This window comes from Piliocolobus tephrosceles, chromosome 2 (genome assembly GCF_002776525.5).
Source record: "Piliocolobus tephrosceles isolate RC106 chromosome 2, ASM277652v3, whole genome shotgun sequence".
NCBI lineage: Eukaryota > Metazoa > Chordata > Mammalia > Primates > Cercopithecidae > Piliocolobus > Piliocolobus tephrosceles.
In genome coordinates, this window is record NC_045435.1 from 98,098,241 (window position 1) to 98,122,752 (window position 24,512).

General features: G+C 38.2%; 1 protein-coding gene and 1 pseudogene across 2 annotated transcripts in view; one reads left to right on the plus strand and one right to left on the minus strand.

The window, feature by feature from the left end:
* EXOG (exo/endonuclease G) overlaps window positions 1-24,512 on the minus strand; it is a 28,651-nt gene extending 4,139 nt beyond the window's left edge. The window contains exons 1-6 of one of the 2 annotated variants that reach the window (XM_023231474.3): window positions 24,279-24,457; window positions 23,124-23,184; window positions 21,455-21,519; window positions 19,339-19,478; window positions 17,121-17,197; window positions 13,912-14,026 (exon numbers count right to left, since the gene is read on the minus strand). In XM_023231474.3, coding sequence (XP_023087242.1) covers window positions 13,912-14,026; window positions 17,121-17,197; window positions 19,339-19,478; window positions 21,455-21,519; window positions 23,124-23,184; window positions 24,279-24,441 — 621 coding nt within the window. In that variant the 5' untranslated portion in view covers window positions 24,442-24,457. Of the gene's footprint in view, window positions 1-13,911; window positions 14,027-17,120; window positions 17,198-19,338; window positions 19,479-21,454; window positions 21,520-23,034; window positions 23,185-24,278 lie in introns of both variants that reach the window. The other variant, XM_023231473.3, reaches the window with a different exon arrangement.
* On the plus strand, window positions 6,318-6,641 carry LOC111555423 (annotated as a pseudogene).

Consider the following 24,512-nt stretch of genomic DNA (forward strand, 5'->3'; position numbering starts at 1 on the left):
AAGACCCATGCACGGGAATGATTTCCATAACCAACTGTCTTCAAAGTCACTGAAAGTGGTTGGTCAGGGTGTGGTGTAAAGTCTATGAAACTATACAAACTACATACATAAAATCCGCATTTCACCCCAAAAATTCATTTATGCACCTGGGAAGATAAACATACTCTTCAAAGCAAAAAATATACTGAGGGAGAACCCTATGGAAGTCCACAATTAACTCACAAATCACCAAAAGATGTTAATTCAACAATGCAACTCATAGGTCCTGTGCCTGGCATTGCTGGAAATACAGAAAAGAATATGCTTTCACGTAGATGCAGCTGGTGCCTCCACTCAAGAAATTTACCACCTAGAGTGGCAACCAAGACCTACAGCTTTCACTACAGGTAGAATGTGGTTAGGTGCCAATACAAAGCCCAAATAATAGCACTAAGGGGATTCAGGGGAAGCTGGGGACCAGAATTCAGGGCACAGATGCAGCTAAGCCATAGTTTGCAAAGAGGGAGAAGGTAAAAGGGGCTTCAAGTATTCCAGGTGCTAGCTAGGAATCTAACAGTTAAACAAAGTCTCGGTGCCACCTCGTGGACATTCCCCATCACTGCAGTACAGTTCAACAACATTCACTTGATTTTCTCTCCTCATGGACTCCTTGTCTACAAACGGCAATTTTCAAATATAATTAACATGCCCATTGCTGCCACGCAGAGCTTCTAATCAGGCTTGTAAAATTCCAGCCAAAAGTAAAGACGTTGGACATTTTAAGTTCTACAGCTTTACTTTATGCAAATGTACCATTTCTACAGGTGTTTAAAAACTCTTACGACTGCTAGAGGACCTCGATTCTACTTTTGAGAAACCTCATGGAAACAGAAATTCCTATTAGGAACCACAGGTGTGATCCTTCTACCCATGACTTTCTCACAATATTTCAAGGGGGTAAAATACTATCCCTAGAACTAAGGAGAAAAATAAAAACTTAGCCACTCACTGATCTCTTTTCTGATTCAGTCTGCTTGGTTCTTAGGAAGCAAACATCTTTAATCTGTCTAACATAGGGACAGGTCCTAGTAGGATATTCAGAAAAACCCACTGTTTCTTCCTTGAATTTAAGATAATTTTTTTAAACAATCAATCTTGAAATATTTTAGAGCTGTCTTCTTTAAAGACAACTCAACCTACATAATAAATTTTTTCTACTTTTGGAAAAATTGGAGATTTCCAAAAATGTTTCTGAACACTACTAGAGCTTCGGTGGACGTGAAGCCCAGAGACCTGGTCAAACCTGGCTTTGCCACTAAGCTGCAAGTCACGTCCACCCATTTCTTGTTTCTTCATTTATAAAATACATAGCAGCCATCCCCATGGGTGGATTGTTATTTATATTTTATAAATGCCTCTCTCATAGAATTGTTATGAAGATACAATGACATGTTAGTTAAAAAAATTTCAAAATCTACAAGATCTTGTAAAAAGCTATTTTTGTAGTGGACATAATTCAAAAGATACAACAGCATTTGGTACAAAAGATGGTTTTACAGAGGAATGGGCAGGGGGAACGTATAATCAAGCAAGATTAGACTAGTTACAGGTCAGCAATGGGGTTTCAGGAGGAGAAAGCAACTTGGGCACAAATGATGTCCGTAACAAAGGACTCAAAGGCTTAACATAATTAATCAGTGAGTCAGCAAACAACCCTTCTCATGTAAGATTTAGGTATAAAAATATCTTGCAAAGGAAACCCTTGCTGCTGCTAAATTCCCAGGAAGCACTGAACTCTACTCAAGACTGTAGCAAAAACTGGAAGTCAACTGGGAGTTAACTAGAAAATATAATACATAAGGGGGCACTCATTTGCAACCTGAAGCTAGTTTTCTTATATGCTGACCTGAGCTTGTTTCCTTCCATCCAAGAGACAGAAATGACAATTTGCCACCACCACCCAGCCCCAGAAGAGACCCAAAACAAACAATACTACATTAAGCCTGCCATTTGTAAGGTCATACATACTGTAACTATGCCTCCAATAAAATATTAAGCAGCATCAAGAGGAAAAAATATGTACCTGCTAGAATCAGATAGATATATTTGGTTACAGTCCCCTAGTAAGACAAAAAAAGAAACTCCAAAAATAAAACTAGAGGGACAGATCAAGAGACCAAGCCCTTAAAAAGTCATGCCGATCAAGTGAAAGAAAGAAACCATGGGAGTTTGATAAACAACAAATCTGAACCTAAGGGGGAGAAGGAACATGAAAAGTGAGGGAGTCACAAAGTGTGGTAAAGTCAACAAGAATGTGGTCGCCCCCTGTGTTAACTATAAAGCCTCAGCAGATTCTTGTGGCAGCACAAACCCTGGAAGACAGTACTTCTCACACTGGGGTATCTGTTCCAGGCCAAAGGGTAGGAGCCTACTAAGAGTAAAACAAGCACCCTCTTTCTAGGCTGTCAATGGTACTTGAAGATTTAGGGTGAGGGTAGAGAGACAATCAGTAAAATAATTTAACTTTCATTAAAACAAATAGACATGGAAATGAACAAAAGCTTTCCCTAAATATAAACCAAGACACTTAAAAAAATTATTACTCCCATATCACTTCAAGTGATGTCTCAAGACTCCTGAGGGCATTTTCAACTTCCTCCCCTTTAGGGTTAGTATAGTGGAAGTTTGCAAATCGCTGTTATAAAAGAACAAAGATTGTTAAATATTTCTAACATTACCACCATCACTGAGCTCTAAAATCTGAAGCTCACTTTCTTGTCAGACCATTTATAATGTCCAAACCAGAATCTTCAGGTATGTTTCACTTGTCTGGAATCAACCTCTTCTTGAAACAGGAACCTCAGAGAAAGCACAGGGATGACCTCAGCTACAATAAAGGGGGTGATTCTGATTAGAACTGTCAGAAGACTCACTTCTGATAAAATCACTGCTACGAATCTTCCCTTAGGCTCATATTCACTCAAGTTCTATGATGATGTGATCCTTTCCTACATATTCTAACAGACATTTCTGCCTGGCTATAAGGAATCCTCCTCTTGGCCCATTTTCTGTTATTTTTGCACACTAGCAAGTATCACTTGTAACTCCTCTCTCCATCCACACCATCTTTTATTATCTGCTAACCTTAAGCTTTTGTATATGAACAGCACAGCAATTCATTTACTATAAACTTGAGTGCTTCAAAGAGTAACACTATGAATGACTGGCAATTGTCAGACAGACCCATGTTTGGATACCCTCTTTGACAATTATAAGCTATATGCCTCAGACTCGATCCTTAAAGTCTTGATTTCCTTGCCTATAAAAGAAAATGATCACTACTTATTTTGTAAGGGTGTAGTGAAGATTGAATGAGATGCATATATAAAGCTATTTACACACTGCCTGGTATACCTAGCTCTCAAGAAATGCCAGTTCATGTGCTTTATTTCCTCCAAAGTAAAAACACATATATGCTTCATTGCCTGGATAGAAAACTAAATAAGCCCTTTTATTGGGTACAACCTCCTAAAATAAGGTTCAGAGTATAGTTGTAAGCAAGCAGTAAATATTAAATGGCTAGGTCTGAGAAAACAAAACACTTTCCAAGCATTCTGAATTGCTGTACGTAATTGCAAGACCCTGCCTTGGAAGCAGGAATTCATGATTCAAATTATTCATTGCTTGAGAGAAACAGACCAGTCTCTAGCACTGGGCAATGCTGTGTCCCCTTTCCCAGAAGAATAAAAGGACATCATTTTATCCATATTTGTTTTACAATTAATTGCCCGCTTTTCAAAGGCCCTGCTTGCTAGAAAATTATCTTGAAATTCTTGCCTGAACTTTTTAACTGGTCATTTGAAGTTTCTGCCACCAGGCCCCAAACTTTCCTTTTATTTTTGTCTCCTTCCCTACGTGAATGCTCTAACTTAACTGTTTTCTCAGCACATATCCTATCTCTTCTCATCTCTTCACCTTGCCTAGGTAGACCTCACACGTCTGTATTTCTTAACCAAATTCTCCCAAGTTTATAAATACAAGTGTACGCATATATATAAAAATTTTGGCCCCACTAAATTCTTAAATTGGCAAGAATTTCAAAACAATTTTTCCGATTTATTGTACTAACAAACTATATTTTGCTTTCATCTAATAGATACACCAAAGATTTTTAGGTTTAAAATTCTACCTGAAATAAAGTTTGATTTGAAATATAATGCCAAATCTAACAAAAGCAGTATTATTGTGGAGATATTTGTTAGTGAAAAACGAAAATATATAAAAGTAGACATCAGTTTGATATGCTTCTGAGAAAACTGAAAAACCATTTGCTTCTCCAGAAATATGGATTCCTGGAGTCAATATTCAACTTTACATAAATATACACAACACACAAACACAGTGAACTGCTTTCCTAATGAACAGTGTCTGTCAATCCTTGTTTTGAAATACAAGAACACAGTAAGCAGAGGAGAAAGGCCTTCTCAACAGTGAGCCACTAAAGGCAATAGAATTCATGTACTATGAGCTTTGGGGCTCTCTCCATCTACCACAAAAGATTAAAAACAAATGTGGTGAACATACCTGACAAACCGAACAGCAGAGCGAGCACTCAAGGATCAATCTGAATTGCTGTCCGGATCTTAGTTTCTAAACATCAGTCCCCACCAAAAGGATCCAGTGCTCCTTGGAGAAATGGCCAATGGCCAAGATAAACATGGAACATACATAGCCTTATGCCAGAAAGTAGGAAATGCTAAAAAATGATGAGGATGCATCAAAAGGACACAGGAGACACTTGAAGGAGCTCCCACTGGCTAAATCTGGGGCAATTTGAGCATCAAAATGAACAATCACAGTAAACATTAAAACTCTGAATAAAAATAAATCTGTGAGTCTACATTGATAACAAGGAGAAGCTCTAACAGTGGAATGTCAACTAATAAATGAAGGAGTAAGAATTAGAAAGTCAACATTTAGCAACTATCAGAGTAATAACTAATTCAGGCAAGAAATATCAATGGATACTAAAACTATTGAGTGAAAGTTTGAAGAGGAAAAAGATGCTTACATCACCTCAAAGTATTTCCACAGATTACTTATAAATTCCAAAGGGGGAAATGGTGAAGAAACCTGGTAGACACCACCTTAACCAAGTAAAGTTAAAATCATCAACAACCAGAGAAACTGATATTATGCACCTCCTGATGCGATGTACTGAGAAGGACATAAGATCACTGCTGCTACATTCTGCCAAAAACAAAACGAATCATGAGCAAACAACAGGCAAACCCAAAGGAGGGACACACTGTAAAACAACTGGCCCATACTCTTCAAAAATATCAAAGTCATTCAAGACAAAAGGCTGAGTCAGAAGCTAGTTCAGATTAAAGGAGACTACAGAGACATGATCACTAAATGCAACGCTCAATCCTGGTTGGATACCAAATCAGAAAAAAAAAAAAAAAAAAGGTATAAAGGATATTATTAGGTAATTTGTAAAATTTGAATATGGACTAAATATTAGATAATATTTCTATATGTTCTTTCATGAATTTGATAATTATTCTGTGGTTACATGACAGAACGCTTAGGAGGAAAGGAACAAGATATTTGCAACTAACTCAAATGGTTCAGAAAATAAAAATAGGTGTATGCCTATCTATGGAAGCAAAATGTTAACAACTAGTAAATCTAGGTGAAAGATACGGGGAGTTCTTTTTATTGTTCTTACAACCTTTCTATAAATTTGAAATTATTTCCAAATAAAACATTAAGAAATATTAACCTGCTAAAAGCAAAGACAAAAAAAAAAAATCAACCTGCTTTGCAAAAAACTAATAAACAGAGATTAAAGTAGCGTTTCCAGTTAAAAAAGGCAATCTGAACATGGGTTTTTGGTCCTCTCCTCTGCAAATTAAAAGGAAAATACATACACACACACACACACACACACACACACACACACACGGATATCCGTATACACATTCCATATAAATATATGGAATGGAAGTAAAAAGGTATAAAAGTTCTGACAAATGACGGAGTGGTGCATTAGTGGACTAAGAACTACCGTGAAGTTATGGAAGATGAAAGATGGATGTGATAACACTGTTAAGATAAAACAAACAGGAAAAAGCCAAAGCTGACATTAATATTTTTGCCACCCCTTAAGTAGTACTCCAGCAAATAAAGGGTATCAAAATCAAAGTGTGTGACTGAAAAAAATTCATCTGCAGAATTATCGTGCAACTCACAAAAGTAGCAGGCCTTTCTTTTGCCTTCACATGAGGATAGAAAATACTCTCTAAAAGAATGGGTCTCTCTCTCTGCAGCTCATGCCCTTCCTAGAGCTAGACACGAACTTGCCTGCCAACCAAGTGCCTGCAGGCCTGCAGAAATGGCTCTGTGCCATGGCCTCCATCCTGGGTGTGGCGGGCCTGACCATGGTGCTGAGTAGGTCCACTGAGCCCTGGGCGCAACTGTTCATCTCCTCCACCAGCGTGATGGACAGACACCACTGAGGAGAACCGCAGCCACAGCATCCACTTCTTCGAGTTCCTCACCGAGGAGCTGGCTCTGGGCCAGGACAGATAATTTTCCACTTTCCCCCACTGGAGCCCTGGCAGACTGGCAAGAAAGGGATGGTCATAACTTTTTAATGACTGGCCTCCAGGGATCCAGGGCATCTGTGAGCTGGCTGCCCCTTCCAGAGAGTCCTCCTGGCAGAGTGCTTGGTGTTACCAGCTTTGGGTAATTCCCCATGAGACATTCCTGTGACCTCATAATCCTCTTCTTCTCCATCCTTAAGTCAAATAAAGGGATCATCCTCATTAAAATAAAATAAAAATAAAAGAATGGTGGTATACACAAAACTACCCTAGAGAACTTGTCATACATAAAGATTCCTGAACCCATCTTCAGAGTTTTAGGACATTTTCAGACAAGCAAGGACTCAGAAAGGTTATCATCGACTCTTCCAGAAAAAATTTGAGGATATACTCCACCAAAGCAAAAAAAAGTTATCTATAAAAAAGGGTAGCCAGGTACAGTGACTCATGCCTGTAATCCCAGCACTTTGGGAGGCTAAGGCGGGCAGATCACCTGCAGTGAGGAGTTCAAGACGAGCCTGGTCAACATGGTGAAACCCGTCTCTACTAAAAATACAAAACATTAGCCAAACATGGTGGCAGGTGCCTGTAATCCCAGTTATTCAGGAGGCTGAGGCAGAAGAATTGCTTAAACCTGGGAGCTGGAGGCTGCAGTGAGCCAAGATCGCACCACTGCACTCCAGCCTGGGTGACAGAGTAAAACTCTGTCTCAAAACAAAAAAAAGAAAAAGAAAAAAAGAAAAAGTGGGGGGTTGGGGGGAGGGTGGAAAAGAGGGATTTAAGATAATATTTAAGGGGAAAGAGGAATTTAAGGACCCAAGCTAGGAGTATAATAAGAAACAGAAGGACAGATATATAGATAACTTAAAACTAAAAACGTTTACTGGGATAGCAAATGGTCAGTTCTCAACTGATCATTCCCTCCTTGAAATGCTTTCTTCACTTGGCTTCTGGAACATCACTCTCCCCTAGTTTTTCTCCTACCTTAAAGGCTGCTCCTCTGACTCTTTTGCTGGATCTTCCTCTTCTTGACCTCTAAGTGTCCCAGTGCTCCAGGGTTCAGAATTCAATCGATTGTTCTCTCCTGTCTATACTCACTTATATAATCTCATCATAGCTTTCAACATCATTGGTGGGCTGATCAACTTCCAAGCACATCCTAAATCAGACCATTTCTCACCATTTCTAACATCACCATCCTACTCAAGTTATTATTTCTCATGTAGACAATTCCATTAGTCTCTTAACTGGCCTTCCAGTTTCCACACTTTCTTCTGTTCTTCACAAGAAGCCAGTGTGTGTTTTAAAAATGTAAACCAGATTATGCTACTAACCTGATCAAAACACTGTAAGTGTCCCATCTCACTTAATACAATCCACATTTCTTGCCATCGCCTCCCTCTATAATTTACTTTCTTCTCCTCCTTGTGCTTACGCTGCTCTAGTCACACTGAGCAGAGCACTTGAACATGCCAACCTCAGTTTCATCCGTGTATCTGCACTTTCTCTAGGTGAAAAACTTCATATGGCTTGCTCCCTCACTTCACTTAGGCTTCTGTCCTATCTCACTTCCCCTTGTCTTTCTTTCCCACCCTAATACAATCCTTTACCATGCTTTATTTTTCTACGTGGCATTTTACTTACTATGTATCTCCTCCACTATAATGCATGCTCCATGAGGGTACTCTTTTCTGCCTTGTTTACTGCTGTATCAGAAGCACTCAGAACAGCACCAGGTACCTAGTAAAAGCTTAGTTAAGTCTCTGTTGAATAAAAGGAAGGAAAGAAGGGAATGAAGGAGAAAGGGATGGAGGGAGGAAACAAGTAATCCAAATTAAAACAGAAAGTCAGAGGGCTCCAAGAATATATCTTCAAGAAAAAACTAACTTATCTTTTTAAAAAATCATATGATGATATGCTTAAATGACCTAAATTATCTGATTTAGAAAGTAAAAACATATTCCATTTTTAAAAAGGACAATTATAATACACTGCCACCCTTACCTTCCACTTCTCAGTTTTTTCGTTGTTTGTGGTAATACTTCTCTCTCAAGTGGCACAGATTTAATGATATAGAATTACATCTACTTCCTTATAGGTCCAAACATACTACTTACACACTTATAATAATATAAATGTTGGTTACATATTTTCCAATAGATCTTGGATTACAAACTCAAAGACCAACAAGGGCTAGACAGGAAATGTAAATGAGTAAAATGGGGCAGGTAAAGACTATGGTGAATTGAAGATGTGTGTTCAATCTAAGGAGAAGGTTGATACTCTTGTCTAGTAAACTGGTTGCCTATGGGAGTATATGCCAATTGTTATGGAGTCATCTGATTTAAGAGAAGCTAAAATCTGGATTTATGTGAAATCTCCCAATTATTAAACATTATCAACTAATTAAAAAATAACATATAGTCAGGTTGGTGGGTCACACCTTTAGTTCCAGCCCTTTGAGGGGTGGAGGTGGGAGGATTACTTGAGGCCAGGAGTTTAAGGCCAGCTGGGGCAACACAGTAAGACCCCCATCTCTACAAAACAAAAACTTAAAAATTAGCTGGGCATGGTGGCGCATGCCTGTAGTCGTAGCTACCTGGTAGGCTGAGGTGGGAGGATCTCTTAAGCCCAGAAGATAAAGGTTATAGTGAGCTACAATCGTGTCACTGCACTCCAGCCTAGGAGACAGAGCAATACCCTATCTCTACGAAAAACTTAAAAAAAAAAAAAAAAAAAAAAAATATATATATATATACACACACACACACACACACACACACACACACCACATGAGCCAAATAAAATACCTCTATGGGCTGGACTTGCCATAAGAGGCCTCAGTTTACAAACCCTGCTATAGGCAAAACTCAGACTACATTATCATTAGCAAACATAAATGTAAATGCTACAAACCTTGACCAGTATAAATGATAGATCAAGATTAAAGGTTTAAGTATATTATGTAAAGTATATGATGCAAAGTTTACCAACAGAAGAACTAAGTATATATGACTAGCAGAGTATGGTGCAGTGCAAGAAGTAAACTTAATAAATTTCATAATTTTATAGAGACAAATTAACTGTTAATAAGTGACAAGTCACAAGTTAAAAATATATTTTAGTGCTCATTATTCTGAGATATAGAAATAAGCACCAGAACAAATAAAAACTGGACAGTGGGATAAGGAGTGTAAGTGAGACTTTACCTTTTCATTCTGCTCTGTACTGTTTAAATTTCATTACAATGTCATATACTTCCACAATTATGTTTAAGATTTAGCACTTTTACCATTATGTACATATAATTGCATAATTTAAAAAATTTTTAAGTTTAAATTCAAGGAAAGACAGTTTGTCAATTATGACTTTAATGCCATGAGCAAAAAAAAAGCATCAAGACTAAACCATGTTTCATATAAAGTATCTAATTTCACAAATCCTAACATAGCATGAACTCATGAACTCAAAAGCATTATCTCTACTTAGAAGACTACAAAGATTGTGCTTTAAAATTAGTAAAGAGGCACCTGAGCTTTGGGCTTCTGTGGATAAGAAAGGAGAAATAAAAAAGAATCTTAGAAATCATAGGTTTATAAGTACATGCACTGAAGAATACAAAAAACACTGGTCTTCATTCTTATGTTAGCCTCCAAAGGAGTAATAGTAGCTAACATTTACTGAACATTTCCTATGTGCTAACTACCAAGCTAACAATGATACTAGCAACTCAGTGAGGTAAACACTACTACTATCCAAATATCACAGATAAAACTGAACTTTACAGAAGTTAGGTCATTTTCCCAGGACCACATGCAAGCAAGTATCAAAGCAAAGATACAAGGCCAGATCTGACATGAAATATGTAATTATAACCACCCTGCCTTTCCTACTATTGCAAGGTAAAGGGATAAACTCCAAGTTAAACACCAGAAATTTCTTCTGTGGTCTGCTACCAGTAGGTCTGAATTTCCTTACCAATTCTAGTATCCTGACCGATGCTTTGATAAGAGGAGACATGTCAAATTAACATCCTTTATAATTTGGTCCAAATTTCACTTTATCTTGCAGATATTATTTGAAAAATTCCTTGATACAGGACTGTGAACATTCCCCAATTTCAGTATAAATGAAGTTTCCTTTTCTCTTCTTTTAATGTTATTCTTTTTTATGGTTCTGAGGATTAGGAAAGTAACAACGTATACTTTCTCTGTCATGGTTTCTGTACTCCAGATAGACTGGTAGCCAATGCAATTGGAAGCAGAGAAACTCATTAGAGGCCTCTGCAATACTGCAGGTGTTCAGAGCTTTGGTATGTCTAAGTAACAGTTATTTTAAAAAAAGAGAATTAATAAAAGTTATTGGTTCAAAGTAATTAAGAGTGAGAGATGACTGCCAGGATGTGAAATACAGGAGAGGAAGAAAGTAATCAAGAATATAAGTTTGGGGCATGCCATTTACAATTCTGTATTTACCTTCCTCCCATATGACAGGTACTTGAAGATTTGCTGAACTGATGATTTACTGAATTAAAGATTTGCCAGTGTGAGCATGGATAGGTCCTATAAATTAACAGACATATGGAAAACTAACGATACAAGCTAAGAAGCCCAGAATCTGAAAGAGAATACCTAAGACCAGCAAGCCTTTAAAATAAAAACAAGAAACAAGACTATTACTCAAAGTATACTCTTCAGGAAGCTGATCTTGACTGACCTCACACGAGTGATCATTATGACACTAAACAGGGTGAGGAGAGATGAGAGGTCTCTTTTGAAACTCTTCAAGGCTTGCTTGAACATGCTTGAGTATCATTTCACCGATAAACTATTTTAATATATCTTTTAATATTTTATTTAAATATCTATATAATATTTAATATATAATTTTTAAATTCTGAATTAATTAAAAGCTTAGGATTTGTAAGAACAGCACAAAGAACTCCTTCCTTTATATCCTTCGCTTAGATTTACCAATTGTTAACATTTTGTTCTATTTGCTTTATCATTCTCTTCTATTTTCCCTAAACTTTTAAAAAGTCACAGACACACCCTTTTACTCCTAAACACTTCAGGATATAACTTCCTAAGAGCAAAGATATTTACTTAATCACAGAACAATTTTAAAATTCAGGAAATTTAATACTGAAAATACACAATTATCTAATTTACAGACCTTGAATGTTGCCAATTCTCCCAATAACATCCTTTTTAGCAACTTTTTTCTGGTCTAGGATCTAATCTAAGATCATACTCTGTATTTTGTTTGCATGACTCTTTAATCCATTAATCTAGAACAGATAGTTTCTCAGCCTTTGTCTTTTATGACACCAACACTTTTGTAAAGTAGAAGTCAGCTGTTTCACAGAATGTCCCTCAATTGGGGTATGCCTGATAATTTATCCTGCTCAGTGCATCACACTAGGAAGTACAGTGTATCACTAAGTCCCATCACTAGCAATACTAAACTTGATCACCTGGGTACGGGGATGTTTCTTCAGTGTAAAGTTACTTTTTATTTTGTGATTAATAAATAATTTACGAGGAGATACTTTTAGACTATGTAAATACTGTATTCCTCACAAAACATTCACTCACTGGTTTTAGCTAGTGATGATTCTTGCCTGAATCAATTATGGTGATGTGTGCAAAATGATTTGTATAACTCTTTCATTCTTGCAAATTTATTAATTGACATTCTACGGTAAGCAGAAGCTTTTCTTTACACCCTATGTATTTACATATTTATTGAGTATGGATTCTTATTTAATTCAATAGGTTTATAATCCATTTTATTTTGATATTCAATAGCACCAGATACGGTAAATGGGAGCTCCTTCAAGCTGATTCACATGTCCTTCTGACATATCCCCACCCACCATTTGTCTGAGCACTTCCTTGGCTTACTCCTCTTCAGGTATACCACTTTGTAAACTACCAATATGGAAGGCTAGCTAAGAATTTCCCAGCAACATTAGATGTCTGAAGCTCTCACACCACTAATTACACTCTCCTATCTTTAATCTCTCTTTCAGTCTTAAAAGTGCTCACATATTTTGCATATTAAAAAAAAGAAGCTTCTAGAAGAAAAGCTTTTCTTCCCATTTATTCAACTCACTGTAACACTGTAATCTGGTTGTTTTTATTTTATTTTTATTTATTTATTTTTTTTGAGACAGAGTCTTGCTCTGTCGCCCAGGCTGGAGTGCAGCGGCGCGATCTCAGCTCACTGCAACCTCCGCCTCCTGGGCTCAAGCGATTCTTCTGCCTCAGACTCCCAAGTAGCTGGGACTACAGGCATGTGCCACCACACCCAGCTAATTTTTGTATTTTTCGTAGAGATAGGGTTTCACCATATTGGTAAGGCTGGTCTCGAACTCCTGACCTCGTGATCTGCCCGCCTCAGCCTCCCAAAGTGCTGGGATTACAGGTGAGCCACTGCACCCGGCCAGCAATCTGGTTATTATCTGGAATTTCTCCCTCTTCCTCACCCAAACAAGTTATTTATTCATGGTTACTCTTTCCTGTGTTCCTCTATTATTCCTCACTCCAATGGCTTGTATGTCTTAACTCATCTCCTTGCCTCTAATCTCTCCTTTAAATGCTCCCTTTTCCCACCTATCTCTTTACATGCTACTGCCAGAATATTTTTTATAAAACCCAAATATCACATTTATCCCATGCTTAAAACAAATCTATGACTTCTTAGTGCCTAAAAATTAAAAACCAAGTCTTCATCATAGAATAGAAAGTCGCGTATTATCCCACCCGTCCACCTGTTGTTACGGAACTCTTCATCCCCCTTGAGCCACCCACACTGTTTTGCACCATAAGCTCCAACCTTTATGAATGATATATAAATCCCAAAACCCTGATGTTGACCACAAATGTCCTGTGCTCATCCTGCTCCGTCCTCTGGAATCCTCAGGGTCCACTCCTGACTCTTAACTGTCAAGGTATAGCTCAATATCACTTCCTCTTTTAAGCATTCCTGACCCATATGAGTAGAGCCCATCAGTCCTTTCACAAGACCACACCGTGTTTATCTCTATTACAGCATGTCACACTTTAATGTAATTGTTAACATCTGTCTTCCACTCTAAACTGTGAGTTCCTTGAAGTCAATAGTTGCTTTTATTCATCACTATATTCTCTATGCCTATCACGCCTAATAGGCGTTCAATAAATATTGTTGAATAAGTGAAATTAAAAAGTAGAATGAAAAATTTTTTAAATGATAAAAACAAAAATAAAAAGCAGAATGCAAAGTGAGATTATAATATCATACAGATAACATAAACCTGACTATTAAACATCCTTACCTGGTAACTAACTATTTTTTTTCCATCGCTTCTAGTCTGAGGTAACGTCAAAGGCCCAGATACCACCCAAACATCTTCAAACCTTTCTGTCAGCTCTCGACAGTACATTTCTATTCTGAAAAACAAATCAAAAAAAGTATGATATTCTCACATATATACATGTAAGATAGCAGCAAATCATATCAATCCCTATGAAAGATACCAAGAAAACCTGCATTTGAGAAATTAACAAGAACATAGCACAAAATATGATAAGCATACAAACAATTATTTTTCCAGTTTGCTTACTGCACAGAAAAACCTTAAAAATCACATACACTAACAAAACTATCTACATTTTTCTTTATGTGCACTCAGAGTACATTCTGGAATTCAAATTTCATGAACTGAAAACTTTTTTTATGCCATAATTCCCAACCAGCTTTCAAGAATTATATATCATTCCAACAAGATGATATACTTTATTTAACCATTCCTCTTGCAGGACAATTGGGCTTATGTTAACATTTCTTAAATAATGCAACACTGTATCATTTCCTTCAGATAAATTTCAAGGACCAGAAATACTGAATGTATTTATTTTAACTCGTCATCATATGTAAAACTAACATTTTTAATAGGGCTATATCAATTTACTCTATAAGCTCCAAAATACAACAGCTGTTTCACAACAATCTTTATAATGCTGGGATTTATCATTTAAAAACTGTTTTTGTCAATTTACCAGATAAAAATGGCAAGTAGTTTTTTTTTCTTTTTTCTTTTTTTGAGATGGAGTCTCACTCTGCCACTCAGGCTGGAGTGCAATGGTGCAATCTCAGCTCACTGCAACCTCAGCCTCCCAGGTCCAAGAGATTCTCCTGCCTCAATCTCCCGAGTAGCTGGGATTACAGGCGCCCAAATGGCAAGTAGTTTTAATATGTACTTTCTTACACTGCAGTTGGAAGATTTTTTTTTTTTTTTGAGACGGGGTCTCACTCACTCTGTCACTAAGGCTCAGCTCACTGCAACCTCCGTCTCCTGGGTTTAAGTGATTCTCCTGCCTCAGCCTCCTGAGTAGCCGGGATTTTAGGTGTGTGCCACCACACCTGGCTAATTTTTTTTTATTTTTAGTAGACACATGGTTTCGCCACATTGCCCAGACTGGTTTCTAACTCCTGACCTCAAGCGATCTGCCCACCTCGGCTTCCCAAAGTGCTGGCATTACAGGCATGAGCCACTGCACAAGGCCCAGTTGGAAGAGATTTCTAAATGAGAGATAACAATGCATTTCCTCATTCCTCAGTTTCTTATCTAAAAAGTAAAATCCAATTATTTTTATAGGCTGATATAAGTGCAGTGGTTTACAACTAATTGTTCACAACCGGTTACACACTTCCTTGTTCCATCTCTACTCCCACTGCTTCACTTGACTGGCCTTAAAAAAATTTTTTTTAATTATTTTTAATAGCATATATATATGCCCAATCACAAGGTAAAGTTTTCCTCCCAGAAATTTGTCTCTTGGGAAAAGAAAATGTTAAATGCTTCCACAGGTATGCAATCAGCAAATCCAGAATATGGAAAGGAAATTCTAGGACAAACATCCTAGATCTTCAACAGATAATTTGAATGGGGGGAAAAAAAAAAGAAAGGGAAACCTACAGATTAATAGGAACTAAAGAGATATATCAACCAAATTTTTGTGTCTATCTTGTTTGAATCCTGATTCAAACCAACCAACAACAACAAAAAATCAAAGACAACCAAGAAAATTTGAACTGACTATAAAATTGGTAACAAAGAATTATTGTTAAATTCTTTAAGGACATTAATAATACTGTGGTTATATTTTAAAAGAATCCTTATATTCTAAATATATATAACGAAACATTTATGGATAAAATATCTGCAATCTGCTAAAAATAATCTGAGTGTGTCAAAGTGATGGTATGTAGACGAAACAAATGTCGCCCTGACTGATAACTGCTGAAGTCTCTCGTTGGTGCAGGGTGCTCTCTTCATTATTTTAAACCACAAAGTACTATATGGGGAAAAACACAATAGCCTGAAAGAACCTCAAACTGTTAGTTTTAGATGCATAAAGAAACCACCTGACAGTGTCAGAAATATGTAGAAGGCCCAGATTATTTTACAGTTAGGTTCTATCAAAAACTGGTTAATAGTGGTCAGGCATGGTGGCTCATGCCTGTAATCCCAGCACTTTGGAAGGCCAAGGTGGGCAAATCATGAGGTCAGGAGTTCGAGACTAGCGTGGCCAACATAGTGAAACCCCATGTCTACTAAAAATACAAAAATTAGCCGGGTGTGGTGGTGTGTGCCGGTAATCCCAGCTACTCGGGAGGCTGAGGCAGGAGAATCGCTTGAACCCGGGAGGCGGAGGTTATAGCGAGCTGAGATCATGCCATTGCACACCAGCCCAGGCAACAATGTGAGACTTTGCCTCAGGGGGAGAAAAAAAAACAAAAAAAAAAACTGGTTAATAGTTATATTAAACTATGCTCCAACTTTTTTTCAAGTTCAGGAACTTTTTTTTTTGAGATAGGGTCTTGCTCTGTTGTCTAGGCTGGAGTGCAGAGGCACAATTACCACTCACTACAGCCTCAACCTCCTGGGCTCAAGTGATTGTCCCACCTCAGACTCCTGAGTAGCTGGGATTACAGGCATGGACCAACACACTTGGTTAATTTTTTAAATTTTTAGTAGAGACAAGGCTTCAGTATGTTCCAGGTCAGTCTCAACTCCTGCTCAACCAATCCTCCTGCCTCGGCCTCTCAAAATGCTGAGACTATAAACAAGAACCACAGACCCTGGCCTAAAGCTCAGGAGCTCCTGAAATACAAAACTGTTTTTTTTAAAAAGCTAAGAAATATTGGAATACAAGAGAAAATAACAGTGTTCACTGAACATACTCAAAAAAGATGCTTCCTCAATTACTAAGATTATTATTTTGAGTCATTTCTTTTGAAACTTGACTTTTGAATAGTGGCAAACATGATCAAAAAGGCAGGCTATGTTTTGAAGTCTGATCTTCTGTAGAAGATTGTACTCCCAAAATACAGCAGAGAAAACTGGCCCAATGTACTTACCTTCAGAGGCTTAGCTTTTGAAAAACAAAGACAGAAACAGCTAATAGGTACATCAGTACATTCTCCTGTCACTTCATTTATCTTCCACAGAATCATGTTTTTAAAACTCTCATCCCTCACCTGTTCCAATATCCAGAATTATTATCAAAATCCTGAGGCACAATGTTAGAAAGGTAAAAGGTTTCAGCCATGGCTTTCTGTAAAGAAAGAAACATAGTAACTTGCACTGAAATGTTTCCTCTTTAAAATACATTTTATTAAAAAGACACAGAAAAACAGTTTCTTATTTATACATTAGTGCTAGGCAATTATTGACTACTTGTTTCAATAAATGAAAGCCATAATTATTCCAGGACAGAAAGCTCTTATAATAATTATTCAAAATGAGGACTACAAAGTAACTAGTTAGCTATGCTTATCAATTATAAAATCCAAACCTATAATGTGAATTCTAAGAACTAAATATTTCCAACACAAAGCTTAAGGGCAAATTCTGGTTTTAAGCCTCTGGCAAAGAGTTTCTCAACAGAGATCAATTTTCACAAAAGTTATTTTAGTACAGTACAAACATACTAGTTCAAAAGTGGCAGAGAAAACGTCCTTGTTCTTCTGAATATCCGGCCACTATGTGTTCATTCACTTCACATTTCTGACCCAAATACCCAAGGCTCTGCCTCACTGTAATTTCTTCACTGATCTATACTAACTGCCAATGCTACAAGTACCTTCTCTTCAAGCAGTCGCTCTCAATCTTGGGTGCACACTGGAATAATCTAGGGAGCTTTAAAAATATTGACATTGATGCCTGGGTCTCATCCCTGAGATATTCCAATTTTGTAAGTATGAGGTTCAGATCTGGGCATCAGGATTGTGAAAACTTCTCCAGGTGATTATAATGAGTGTCCAAGGTAGAGAATTACTATCTTAATGACATAATCACCAATAGTTCTCGCAACAAATGTCAATATCATGAAAGACACTCCTCCACTTTTTGGCAGGAAAAGCATTCTAGATTAAAGAAGACTAAAGAAATATGATAACTAAATGTAATGCGTGATTCATGATTGAATACTAAATCAAAAAAGCTATAAAGGACATAATTAGGACCATGTCTGAAAGCTGACTATACATTGTATTTTAGATAATATTACTGCACAAATATATAAAAATGTATTCATATATACTTCTTGATATACTTGTATTTATATATATTATATTCATATATACAAACATCCTTATTCTTAGATGATGCATACTCCTGAGCAATCTATTTAGAAATAAAACATTATGTCTGCAACTTTGTCAATGGTTGCAGAATTTACATATGTATACGTAAATGTATCAGTATGTTTGTTGTACTATTTTTTCACCTTTTCTATGAATTTCTACAAATTTTCTGCAAATTAAAAACATTTTTCAAAATAAATTAGCCATGCATGGTGGCACATGACTGTAGTCCTAGTTACTGGGGAAGCTGAGGAAAGAGAACCATATAAGCCTAGGAGTTCCAGACTACAGTGAGCTATGATTCCACCACTGTACTCCAGCCTGGGCATTAAAGCGAGACTCTGTCTCTAATTAACTAATTAAAAATAAGTGAGTAGCCGAGCACAGTGGCTCACGCCTGTAATCCCAGCACTTTGGGAGGCCAAGGCGGGTGGATCACCTGAGGTCAGGAGTTTGAGGCCAGCCTGGCCAACGTGGCGAAACCCCCCGTCTCTACTAAAAATACAAAAATTAGCTGGGTGTGGTGGCGGGCACCTGTAATCCCAGCTACTTGGGAGGCTGAGGCAGAAGAATCACTTGAACCCGGGAGGCAGAGGTTGCAGTAAGCTGAGATCGTGCCATTGCACTCCAGTCTGGGCGAGAGAGAGAGACTCCATCTCAAAAAATAAATAAACAAACAAACAAAAATTAGCTGAGCATGGTGACGCACACCTGTAATCCCAGCTACTCAGGAGGCTGAGGCACAAGAATTGCTTGAACCTGGGAGGCAGAGGTTGCAGTGCACCGAGATCAAGCCACTGTGTTCTGACCTGGGCAACAGAGTGAGTGAGACTCTGTCTCAAAAAAAAAAAAAAAAAAAAAAAAAAAGTGAGTAGCTTCAGCTCCCAGTGGCTTTCTAGTTCCCTTCATATAGCACTTCGTTTTCCTCATTCAACCTGTTTAAAAATGTCTCAGCATGTGATTGAAAGAAGAGAAATAAAGTCAGGAAGAAAAATAAGAGTATGGAAATTCTCAAGTTTTAAGGTTTAGCTCCTAGGTTTTTAATCTCTAATTCCTGTTGTATGTATAACATCAGCCCCATGTTCCCATCCCTCCCCCAAAGTATGCCTACACTTGAAAATTTGTTATTTCCTGCTGGAGCCATGTGTCCTCGTGACCACCCACTTCCAACATAATCTTCATTGAAGGCACTGAAGGTTGGAGGGATATTGGGATCAGGCTTAAATTTACAATGCTTTCTGTCTGCATCACCTGAAGAAAAACACACAAAATGGGTATGTTATCAGTAGACAAATGTCCCTCAAGATTCTCTAAGCAAGGCAAGCTGGCTGCTACTGGCTGGTATCTCTTCAGGCAATTAGTATTAGGGACTGCATGCATGTCTCAAGTTCCTGGAATAGTTCAGATACTTCATCTGAATTTAGAAAGTACTAGTCTAGGAAAGAATGCTTTTCATACAGTGTAGGTATCGCCTATAATTCTGACTCTGGCCTTTCCAGTTAAAGAAAAACTCCTCTGAATAGCATTTAAGTAAAAACAATCAATAATCAAAACGCTAAACTATATAAAAAGCTTGGCTACTAAATAAATGCTTGTTTTTTAAAAAAGACACCCATGTATTGTATTTTGTACGATTGTATTTGACAAGTTTATGTGTACTAAAATAATGGATATATATAGACACAAAACAATTTGTTCTAGGCAGGCACAGCCTTGGGTAGAAGAGTGTCTCTGATATCTTGCTTACTGCCTCTTGAACCATGACAAAATAAACATTTAAGTTATGAGCTCCACCCAGTAATTTCTAAAACAGAGTATCTGAGTACTACATAGGAAAGAAGAAATCTCAGATTTTATTTATTTTCTGACACCTCCAGAATGGTTTGTCACAGAGAACATTAGCAAATCCTAACACTACCTACTGCACTATCGTGAGGTAAGACCTTCTTAAACTACAAAAGTTATGACAACAAATGAAACATACTCAGACTGTTATTCAAGGAAGTGTAAAATGGAGAACAGTGAAGTCACTGATTCCAAGGTGATTTCATTCAGCCAAGAAAAACTTAGTATCAGATCCCAAAGTTCACAGTAAAGTATCATATACGTAAACGTTTTAGAATCACTTTATAAAGAATACAGGAAAATTATCATTAGTAAATTTCTAAGTGTCATTACCATTGGAATCACTTCCTTCTACACCTAGTTATTTTTGGCTGGTGCTCACTGTCACATAGAAGCAATCTGTAGGAATTTCCAAAGGCCTAAAAAGATATCTTCCTTGAGAAAAGATGTAAATTTACTGCTGTAAGGTGTCTAGCAACATTACCAGTGGAGAACCATATTAAACCATGCTCAGGGATTAAGGTTCCCTGATCTCCTCTCGATGCACAGATTTGGGCTGTAAGTCTGCATGACAGCCAGTTTTTGACCTTACCTTCTCTGGAACAAACCTTTTATCTTTCTTTTGACCTGTCTCTGTTCAATGCCAAGACAACCTTCCATGTAGTCCCCACGAGTGGGCAGGGAAGTTAGTTCTAGTTCACTCTTGCCTGAGGATGTAGCCCTTTGGAGTTCCAGGGTAACACAGGAAGGGTCTCCTACACTGCAGGACCTACAGGACAACCTACCTTGGGTGAGCCTTAGGTCTTTCCTTCAATCCTCCTCACCCCATAATGCTGTGAATTCAAAGGCAAATGTGGTTTCGGTTTGCCAAGACCGCGCTTACCTCTTTGGATTCTGGCTTTCTCCCATAAACACTAGCCTGGCAATTCTCCACTATGCTGCTGGCTCTTCATTTTTCGTAGGTGATTTTTTAAAAGATACGCTTTTAGTTGGGCATAGCGGCACATACCTGTAATCCCAGCTACTCAGGAGGCTGAGACAGGAGGGTCACTTGAACCCAGAAATTGAAGACTAGCCTAGGCAGCATAGCAAAACCCCATCTCAAAAAAAAAGTAAAAAAATATAAATATGTATATACACTTTTTATATACTAACATTTTTGGTTTTCAGCAGGAAGATGCTATCTGAATAACTCAGTCCATCATTACTGAAAATAGAAGTCCTTTTACATTAAAATCAAGTAAAACACAGGTACATTGCTCCCTATTTTCAAATATTAATCGGCTCTATTTTATTGCCTCAAAAGTACACAGCTCACAAGATTTATTATACAACATAAAATGCCCAGGTTTTCTTATATGCTAGATAAAGTTTTCACTTACATTGGTTTCTCTCTAACAGCAAGTACATTCCAAGCCTCTTGTTATTCTGCTGGTTGCTATGCACTCTAGAATGGTACACACTTACTTTAATATCACCATTTTAATATGCATAGCCATAGCACACATTTTAAAGCAAAGGAGAATATGTGGAACACACAGTAAATTAAAAAGCAAATAACAAAAGGGAACAAAACAACTGTGACAAAAGGTAATATCCTTAATAAATAAAAGAACTTCTACAAATAAATTCAAAAGAGAATGCCCCAACTGAAATGGGTAAAGAATAACTTACCAAAAAAGACTAATTCACAACATGTTAACTCTCACTAATAATCAATAAACACAAGTAAAATCAGCATTAAATTGGCAAAGCTGAGTAATGCTCACCATGGGTGAGGGTTGAGAGAGAGAACAAACAATGATGGTAGGTGGGTAAACTTGAAGAATCTACCTAGAAGCCAATTTGACATTAATTATCAAGATCTGGTAATTCTACAGGACCCTATCAAGACATAAGGACGCGTGAATAAAGTGACACACCTGCCTATTTCTCCATCCTCATTTCACATCACCTTCTCCCTCATTCACCTACTGGCACTCTTTTAGTTCCCTAAAAGAACAAAACCCCTCTCCATATTGGGGGCCTCCAAAGATGCAAGTGTTCCTTTCTTTCTAGAAAGCTCTTCTCCACATCCCATGGCACATTCAACCCCCTGCCTAAGTAATTTCCATTCACTCTTCAGTCCACTTTTTCAGAGAAGCCTTACTAATCAAAATCAGGTTCCCCTGTTATAATCTCTCATCACACTTTTTTTTTTTTTTTTGGAGACACGGTCTCCCTCTGTTGCCTAGGCTGGAGTGTGGTGCTGCACTCTTGGCTCACTGCAATCCCCACCTCCTGAGCTCAAGAGATCCTCCCATCTCAGTCCCCCAAGTAGCTGGGACCACAGAGGTGCACCACCACGCCCAGCTAATTTTTGTATTTTTTGTACAAACGGGGTTTTGCCATGTTGGCCAGGCTCATCTCAAACTCCTGAGCTCAAACGCCTCAGCCTCCCAAAGTAATGGGATTACAGGTGTGAGCCACCACGCCCAGCCTCTCATCAAACTTTTTACTGTTCCTAGTTATACTACACTAACTTGCAATCACTTCCTTTGGAAAAATTATAATTATACATTCATAATTATTTGTTTGATAGGTCAACTTACTCTCCCAACTCAAAGTGTCATGGGGGTAGAGATCCTGTGGTCACACATAGGTCCCCAAGTGTTATCACAGTGCCAGACACATAAATATTTGTTAAGGTAAAACTGAATGGTGCTCATTGCTGTAATATTTATGACAGAGCCTCCCAACTAGTGTGTCAAAATATGGATATTTTCCGCCCTGAAACAGCTGGAAAGGGTCTGGCTTTCTGGCTGCCAGGCAGGGTTGATTTAACCAGTAAGCTATACAAATATAATTTTCTACATGTGCTATGATATGAAAAAGGTTGAGAATATTAATAATCATCCTGTTTTAAATTTGGAGACATCTTTCATAAATACTGTTACTTCAATTTTTTTGTCCAACCACCTACCCATTATCTTGCTTTTGGATATATGTTCAAGAACCCATCTAGGCACCCGCTTTGCCTGATCATAAGACAAAGCGTGATTAGTGTAACACCTTGTCTCTGTTCCAGTTAAAGGGAATCCAAATTGTTCCAAGACAGCCTTTTCCGCAGATCCTAAAAATGAAAACAAAACAAAACAAAACAAAACAAAAACACAAACACACAATTAGTGGCTCTTAAGAATGAAAGAGTATAAGGAAAAGGAGAGCGGTGTGATTTACAAAGGACTGGCTCAAAAGTCTAATCAACGAGAAAATCTCATTTTTGCAATTACTTATGAGATGAAGAAAATAGTAGACAAAGTACAGATTTGCCTATAATCAACAAATAAACTGCAGCTACTGCGTCAACTTTTGAATAAAGACTTGATCTTGTTAGTCTTTCACATCAAATTTCCAAATCATTTCTGAAGCACTGATATGTGTGCTGTTGCAAGATGACAGTAAAACTGGTACTGTTTTTCCAAGTGGGAGAAACCAAGCACACAATCAACAGTGAGTCGGTTTCGAGATAATCCTCCCCTGATGCCTTCTCAAATCCTCAACCCATCAAGGGGGTAGTTCTCTTGCTAGATGCCAAGTATCCAAAGGAGCAAGTTAAATTGGCACATCCACAAAGTGTAAGAAATGAGCACGTCTTAATTTTTTTTTTTTTTTTTTTGTCAAATGTAAGGTACTCATTGCAACATGAGTTTTTATACACTTTGGAGAGATAACAGGTATTCTTCAACTGAACAATGACGAAAGAAGGGCAGTTAACTAATCTACTAAAACTATGTATTAATTTATTCCTTCATTCATACTTACTGAATGCCAATTATGTACCAGGTACTGTGCTGGTTAGATGATGGAGACCAAAACAGACATAGTCTCAAGTCTTACGGAGCTAACAATCTTAGTGGAGGACACAGACTTTTATTAAAACATAGATAACGCGATGAGTAATTTGGGGGAAGAAAGTCGGGCAGGGGGGTGGTTCTGTGAAGGAAACTAAGATGCCCGGGGTAAGGAAGGACATGAGGGAAGCTGGCCAGACGCGAGGTGGGGAGGGGAGGCCAAGCCGGGAGAATAAAGGTCAGAAACCAAGGGCCAGGCTCGGGGCCCAGCAAACGGTGAAGGCTGTCCGTCAGGCACTGCCATTCACATCCCAGGTAGGAGTCGGAGCCCGCAACCTGGGCCAGGGAAGGGAGGGCGGGCCCACAGACTTACCATCCGGCTGCTTCCCTGTCAACGATCCCTCAGCGCCCTGACTCCGGAAGAACTGCAGGGCCGTGAGCCCAGCTCCCGCAGCGCCCACTACAGCCCCGGCCACGAAGCCACTCAGAAAACGCCGGGAGCCCCGGAGGCGGGAAGCGATACTCTTGGCAGCCATCTTGCCCGGGGTACCGGCCTTTTATCACAGCGCATGCGCGCGCAGGCCGGCCCCCGTCCCGCCGCCCGCCA